General features: G+C 48.7%; 1 protein-coding gene across 1 annotated transcript in view; it reads right to left on the bottom strand.

The window, feature by feature from the left end:
* Nucleotides 1-3,010: 3,010 nt before the first annotated feature.
* Nucleotides 3,011-7,959, bottom strand: part of BIN2 (bridging integrator 2) — a 40,452-nt gene continuing 35,503 nt past the window's right edge. Inside the window, exon 13 of the mRNA XM_015425133.1 lies at nucleotides 3,011-3,313. Within this exon, the coding sequence (XP_015280619.1) occupies nucleotides 3,203-3,313 (111 nt within the window). The 3' untranslated portion in view covers nucleotides 3,011-3,202. The remainder of the gene's footprint in view (nucleotides 3,314-7,959) is intronic.

Raw genomic sequence — 7,959 nt, 5'->3', positions numbered from 1 at the left:
CAGGAATGCAACACCTAGGAGGTGACATGAAGCCCTTTCTACACCCATATTTTGCCGTGGTTTCTGAGCTCATCCTATCCTTCCATTCTGCATTCCCTCCCTCTTTCACTTCCAGTTTGTGTCAGGGCTTTTTCTTGTTTCTGCATTTGCTTTACAGGAATCTGCATTCAGACCGCTTCCAGCACACTGTTGCCCCGCAGTTACCAAAACTCCTTTTGCTGTGATACTTTGTTCTCATCTGCTTTGGAATCACTAATCCTTTGTAAAGTAGAATTATTTCTATGGGTATTTAAGTGCTGCCCGCTGCCCTCCCCCATTTCCTCTCTCTCTTTCTCTTTAGGTTGACGCTCCCTCCCTGTTCTGTTTTCTTTCCCTCCTTCTCCAAAGACAAAAGAGGACATGTCCTCCCACTCAGGCAAACTTTAAAAAAGCCACAGAGAGCATAAGAAGGAATCAGTAAATATAAAAGACTAGGGGATTCCCTGCTCCCAAATGTGTCAGTCTTGCATGCGTGGGCCTGGATTCCCCCCCCCCTTTCTTTTTGCAGCATCACGAGGGAGGGAGGGGGGATTGGGTCTGCAGTTAAAGGTTTTGAGAGATGTTTGCCTTTCTCTTCATCTTAGACAAAGCAGTCAGTTAGCTAAAAATGCGGGTTTTGCTTGTAGATGCAGAATGAACACAGAATACACAGATAAATAAACTGGAGGGAATGTGTGCGACTGCAAAGTCAACCCTTAAGGCTTGACTCCTCGGATTCTCTGGAGCAAGCTGTCAGCACACAAAGGGCCAGAGTCTTGAGGATGCCAACTGCTAGGTGGTATCTTTTCCTGGGAAAGATAAGAAGAGGACTGACTGGGGAGGTAGAAATGGAGGAATTAAATTCCCTGGACTTTAGGGGAGTGTGTAAGGGGGTCCATTTTGGTTGATTGCATCTAGAAGAAGGAGCTCCACCTTGATGACCACCATTACCACATGGAGCTAAAAAAGGGCAGGCAGGTCAGACAAGACTCAAGGTAATGGATAACAGACAGAAAGCTGTAACTTTGCTTTTAAAGAGCCAAAGTATGTTAGAGAAAGGACAGAGGAATGCACATTATGCGCCTTGCTCAAGCTGTTGCTGTGCAAAGTACATGTGGACATTTTCTTTTAAGTAAATCTCTTATTCTTTTGAATGCTGGAAGTTTGTCCTCTGTAAACACTAACCGCTTAGAGGCAACACTGGACGTAGGTACTAGGTGGAACCTGTACGTGGTGGCATGGATAGAGTGCTTGGACTGCTGACCGATGCTCCCTCTAAGCTGTGGAGTCTTGTGAGCAAAAATTCTACTTCGTGAGCTACTGCATAAATTAGTTTGCTCCGGAGCCATCCTTCCTGAGCTAAGACAAGAATGTGTGAGCCGAAGACTAAAAAACTGTGAGCTAGCTCACACTAACTCAGCTCAGAGGGAACACTGCTGCTGACCTCCTTAGCTGGTATACCCCTTGGGGAGTTGGGGGCGCTCCAGAGGGTGGCATGCCTTTGGGATGGCTGCTGAGTTGCTCGATCTCTCAGAGGGAGCAAAGCAGAGTGGTGCCCATTGGGTCAGTGGGGCATTCTGTGACACCAGACGATACCAGATGCTGGAGACCAACAAGAAGGGGAGACTGCCACATCAATGCCCTGCTTGTGAGTGCCCAGATGTAAGTCTGGCCACCTCTGGGAAGAGAATGCTGAACAGACGGATCTTAGATCCAAACCGACAAGGCAATTCTTCTGTGTCCCATTAACATTTGCAAAACAAAACAAAAACCCACCCTCAGAATAATGTGCTTATACAAATACAACACACAAGTCAGGTATGTAGGCAATTCTATATAAAACATGCACAGAAAAGTGTCCGCTGTTGAAGAAATCAAGTCTGGATGACACAGTGATGATGGTTAGAAATTTGCAGGACCACCGATACATTACCTCCCATATAATGACTTCATTCAAACCAGGCAGTCCTTTGTGGAGCCTTTATAATAATCTCTTGAATTGGATGTCTGTGGCAAAGCATCCTGTGGCTACTGTTATTACTAATGCTCTCAAAGCTATCCATGCAGTGCAGCCGCACTTAGCTGACTAGTATAGAGCAACCAGGCTTGCCGGAGGGCCTCTTTGACCAAAAAAGTGTTGGGTGGATCAAGGACCCTGCCCAAACTTTCCACTGCATAAAAGCCTACTGGCAGTTCCTGTAGTCAAGGAATGTAAAGGTGGGTGGTGGGGTGGCTCAGTGGTAGCACATCTGCTTGGCATGCAGATGATCCCAGGTTCAAGCCCCAGGATCTCCAAAGGAGTAGGTAGTAAGCAATGAGGATGCCCTCTCTACTGTAGAGCTGTAGCTCAGTGGAAGAGCATCTACCCTGAATGCACAAGGTCCCAGGTGTCAGTCCCCAGCACCTCCTGTTATTAGGTGATGTGAAAGGCCTCTTGCCTGAGACCTTGGAGAGATGCTGCCAATCTGAGTAGGTAATACTGACCTTGATGGATCAGTGGTCTGATTCGGCATAAGGCAGTGTCGTATATCTGTATTCAAGGCCACAACTCCTTCCATATCATTCCATATCCCTCCGTGGGCTAGATTTGGTTAATAGTCCACCAATTGCTAATCCCTAGTAGACAGCAATCAAACTATTCAGAAGTACAGATACCAAGAATGCAATTTGCACAGTACCACTTTGATACGAGGCTCTGGGAGAGAAGGGAAAAGAAAGATGGGGGTTAATACCAGGGGTGGACTGGCCATTTAACTTACAGGGAAATTTCCTGGTGGGCCACTGCTCTAAAGGGCTGGTGGTAAAGAGAAGAAAGCAGAGCCAAGCCCCAGCGGTTCCACTGGTGTGTGAGGGGCCACCTGACCCAGACCCGTCGGTAGTTATGATGATCTGTGTCAGGTCACCGGTTACCTCCTCCCGCACTGCTGCCAATTTGCAGGAGGAGGCAATGGCTGGACCAACACCTGTAAGTAGCCGCCGCCGCTAGGGGCTTAGTTGAGTAGCCCTTGCTGTGCTTATAGCAGCAGGGGGCCCACTCAGCTTGACTTGCTCTTGTGCCATTTTGCCTTCCTAATTTGCCTCTGGTTGATACAACAATAAACAGTGCTGGGAAATATCTGCGGACGGTAGGGCGTCTTCTTCACCAAGCTGTTCATTTGCCCCAATTCTGCCCAAGTGTCTCAGCTTATTCCAAGTTGATGGATTTGATGAGGTCCAGAGGGAAAATGCCTTTCTGTGATATATTCTGGTTTTCCTTCCAGTCATTCTCTTTTATCCCCATAAGGAATCCTCTTTCCTAGAAATAAAAAGAACTTTTAGTCTTTTCCCCACCCCAGAGCCCCAGCCAGGAAGGCTGTCTCAGCATATTCAGTCAAAAGACAGAGAAGTAAAAAAAGACTGAGAGAGGTGAGTCACTTACTTATGCAGGGAAAATACATCTGTAGGGTGCTTTACTACAACCATACAACAATGTTTCTCAAGCAGAATAGGGAACATCCACATTGAAAATAAAATCCTGAAGATTACCAACATCAACAAATTGCTTTCAAATTCTTTAACCTCAGATATGCATGCAAAGTGTGTCTTTGGAGAAGAATGCAGCTGTTGATGTAGACAGGGAAGCTTTCTGTAATGTGCTGGCTCTCCTTCTAGTCACGCTCCTTTACACCCATATCTCCCCATGGACTTCATTCCTGGCCAGAGGAACAAGCATTTAATGTGAGCCGCATTCCCCACCTCCATCAAGAACTCCATCAGCAACAGCAAGACCAGCCTGTACCCAGCCATTAGCCAGAGAGTACAAGAAGTTATGGATGGTTGCTCTCTTTCAGGCCAGATCCTGTTCCACTGCCCTCAGCTTCGGGCTTTGCTTTATTTATTCCCCACTTTTCCTCCCAAAGAAGTTTCTTTCATTCTTCCCTCCTTCATTTTTAACTTCATGACAATAATTTTTAAAAGGTGCCAGTACTGGTATGTTAGGTTGTGCTGACCATCCAGGAAGTGAATGATTTGCTATGGTACGATAGCACAATATGCAAAAATGTGTGGATGCACTTCCAAATCCAGTTGTGACTGTGACTTGTTGCTATAGTGTAAATTGTGACTTATTGCTATAGTGTAATAAGGACATAGGGATACAGGGGACAACCTTGCAATGGCTGGTCTCCTTTCTCCTTTCTTCCCTCAGATGGTCGTGGCCCCGTCCCCAGCGTGCCTGGCGTGGTCGCGTCACTTCCGGGTGACAAGGTTGCGGTGTGCGTGCGCTTTGCGCATGCGCAATCCCAGAGTGGCGCTGGAGTCCCCCACTCCAGCGCCGAGTTGGACTTGGCAACCCTAGCCGGGGAGCATGTTTCCCTCGCCGGATTGCAGTAAGTACTTGGGAACCCTACCAACAGTGTGGAGTTTAGGAGTGATCCTGGGTGCCTCACTTTCAGTGGAGGCTCAGGTCACAAATACTGCCAGATCAGCCTTCTACAATCTTTGGCTGGTCAGGCAGCTGGTTCCCTATCTCTCCTCCCATAACTTGGCAACGGTGAGCCCTAGAGACACCTGCCTAGCCTTGACCAGAGCCAGAGCTTTTTCAGCTCTGGCTCTGGCCTGGTGGAACATGCTCCTGATTGAGATCAGTGCCCTGCAGGACTTGTTACCGTTCTGCAGGGCCTGTAAAACCAAGCTGTTCTGCCAGGCCTTTGGTTGAGGTGGCGGATGCCTCGCTGTATCCGGCCTCCCCTGCTCTAACCAGCCCCTCCTTCAAGCACCCCAGGTTAGTTACACCACCTTGTACCATAGGCTGGGGACTGGGTCCAATTATTAACTCGATAGCCCTTTCTAGAGTCATATACAGTTTTATCCCTGAGGTCTATGTATTACCATTTTGCCATCATGTAGGTTAGTTGGATTTTTAGAGTTTTAACTGAATTCATTTGAAATTGTTTTATAGGCTTTATTGGTAATCTGTAACCCACCCTGACCCGCTTCTGGGGGAGGGCGAGATAAAAATCCTACAAACAAACAAAGGCGCAAGTGAACAGGCCCGATTCGTCCAGCCCCCCCCAGCCTGCCCGCCTCGGAGTCGCTGTGGGGGGGGGCGCTGTCCAGGCCTTCCCTCTGTAGCCACGCACACACAGAGGTTTTGGCTGTAGTGGGCGTGGCCAACTCTGAAGCCAGCCGGAACTCCGTTCCTGTGCGTTCCTGCCCAAAAATAGCCCTGGGTAATCTGTAACCCACCCTGACCCGCTTCTGGGGGGGGCGGGATAAAAATCCTACAAATAAACTAACATCTAATGATGTGTGGATGCAGTCTCAACTTCTTTGAGCTAAACGTCATGATTTAGGAGTTGTGCTTGGATCTACAGAGGTGTAGTTTAGGTGCAAAAAGCAACTGTAGGTGGCTCTGGGAAAGGCGGAGTTAACTGCCCCGCCCCAGGTACATGCCATCCCACCATTCAAAATGGCCTCCCAGATGGGGTTGCCAGGTCCCCTTGTTGTTCCAGCAGGGGGATTTGGCGGGGCGTCTCAGGGTGGGCAGGGATGCCCCAAAGCCCTGCCCCCAAGAGCGGCCACCTGTGGCCACCCCTCTCCCTCCCCTCCTGCCACATTTAAAGGGCTTCAGATGATCGGGGTGAAGCATGTGGCCCACCAATAAGCTGGAGGGCCCTTTAAATCTTTCAGGAGGGAGGGAGAGGAGCCACTTTAAAGGGTCTTTTTGTGAGTGAGGTGGGGGCTGCGGTGCACATGGCTGATTTCCCAGTGGCGATTCACCACTTGGGATTCAGGCGCACACACTGCCACCGCCCCACTCACTGTGAACAGGGCAGCAGCATGTGGGGTTGGCTGCAAGCAGGGCTCATTGCGAGTGGGGCGGTGGTGGTGCGCATGCGCCTGAATCCCAAGTGGCAAATTGCCACTGGGAAATCAGCCCTGTGTGCTGCAGCCCTCACCCCACTTGCAAAAAGACCCTTTAAAGGGTCTTTTTGCGAGGGTAGCGTGCGGCCAGTGACAGCCCCTCTCCCTCCCTCCTGAAAGATTTAAAGGGCCCTCCAGGTGATCGACGGGCCACGTGTCCCCCGCCAATCAGCTGAAGCCCTTTAAATCTCACAGGAGTGGAGAGAGAGGGGTGGCCACGGGTGATCACTCTTGGAGGCGGGGCTCGGGGGCAGGGCTTCCCTCACTGGCCACCTGGCCGGCAGCGGATTGGAGCCCCCAAAAGCAGGATAACTCCTGCCCAGACCTGGAGTCGGGCAGCCCTACTCCCAGGGCTGCTTTAAGGCCTGGTAAGGAAATAAAACAGGCGCAGTCCAGCTTAGGGTTGAACTTGCCAGATCCCGTCAGGCAACTGGCAAGGGGGTAGGGCTGCCAACTCCAGGTTGTGAAACTCCTGGAGATTTGGAGGTGGAGCCTGGGGAGGACAGGGACTTCAGTGGGGTACGATGCCACAGAGTCCACCCTCCAAAGCATCCATATTCTCCAGGGGAACTGATCTCTGTAGTCTGGAGATGAGCTGTAATTCTGGGAGATCCCCAGGGCCCACCTGGAGGCTGGCATTTCTAGTCCAGCTTCCTGTCTTTTTTAATCTTCTCCAAGGCTGAAAGTAACTTGAGGAAAGACATTTTGACACATGATGTAAGGTTAATATCAGGGGCCCTGCGAAACTGTGTTCTGTAGCTAAATTACATGTGTTGGGATGTGGAAAGAGCTTCATAAGTAGTTTGGCCCTTTGCCACTACAGAACACGGGTTACACAGATAAACGAATGGGGTGATGGATTTCGGAATTCCTAAAGGTGCAATGCATAGCAGGTTCAATTTGCCTCTTACATTTTCAGTCTTCACAGGAAGTGACTGATCAGGGCTGCCGGTGTGGAGAAGAGAGCACAAAAGGACGAAGGTTAATGATTGACAGAATTCCATGCACATATTTAAAAATGCATAAAGGGATCTAAGGTTTTAAGGCCTGTGGTTTCTGTTCCTGGCTGAGGACAGAGAACGCCACAAGGTCAGGTCAGACTTTCTGCCAAACAACAGGGCTATGTCGTTTGCACAAGACATTCCAAAATATACTCCACCCATTGTGGACTTAACACAGGCAGGTGAGTGTATGCTCGATATTTAAAAAAACAGAAGCCAACATTTCTTCATCCTTTTGTGCCAAGGAGTTGAGTTTTTGAGGCCAATAGCCTCACAGTAGCTGTAGTATAAATTATTCAGATTAAATATGTTTGTATGTATTTACTTATTCTTATGTATAAGAAAATTATGGTGGTGGAAAATACTGTCAACTTGCAACTGACTTATGATGGCCCCACAGGATTTTCAAGGCAAGGGACGTTCGGAGGTGGTTTGCCATTGCCTGCCCCTGCACAGCAACCTTGGACTTTCTTGGTGGTCTCCCATCCAAGTAGTAACCGGGACCAACCCTGCTTAGCTTTCAAGATCTAGGCAAGATCAGGCTAACCTGGCCCATCCAGTTCAGGGCATAAGAAAACAACAGTGCTATAAAAATTGCATTACCACAAGACTGAGTATTCCCCTGCCAATTTCTCAATGAACCTCGCCGTTCAACTATCCCCCGCTTTCCTTTTTTGTCTATTTCTCCAGTTATCAGGTTTGACTGCCACATTATCTCTGGAGGTGATCTGTATTTGTGAATGTAATGGCTCGGTGCCTACATTTTTCCTGGATCACCTCCCACGGTCTCTTACATTCAGGTTTGTGGTTTGGGTTGCTTCCATAAAGAGGCTGCTTTATTTAAAACAAAAACAAAACTTTTAAAAATAAAGCTAGGAATGAGAAGAACTAGGAGATCACAGTCATAGATTGTCATAATATTATTGGGATTGAGTGATCTAGCAATTAAGGTAAAGGTAAAGGTTCCCTTGCTTGAAAGCCAGTCGAGTCCGACTCTAGGGTTGCGGTGCTCATCTCCGTTTCAAAGCCGAAGAGC

The sequence above is a fragment of the Gekko japonicus genome, unplaced genomic scaffold (genome assembly GCF_001447785.1).
Source record: "Gekko japonicus isolate JY-2015 unplaced genomic scaffold, Gekko_japonicus_V1.1 scaffold3643, whole genome shotgun sequence".
Lineage (NCBI taxonomy): Eukaryota > Metazoa > Chordata > Lepidosauria > Squamata > Gekkonidae > Gekko > Gekko japonicus.
This window is presented reverse-complemented; position numbering and strand designations above follow the sequence as displayed.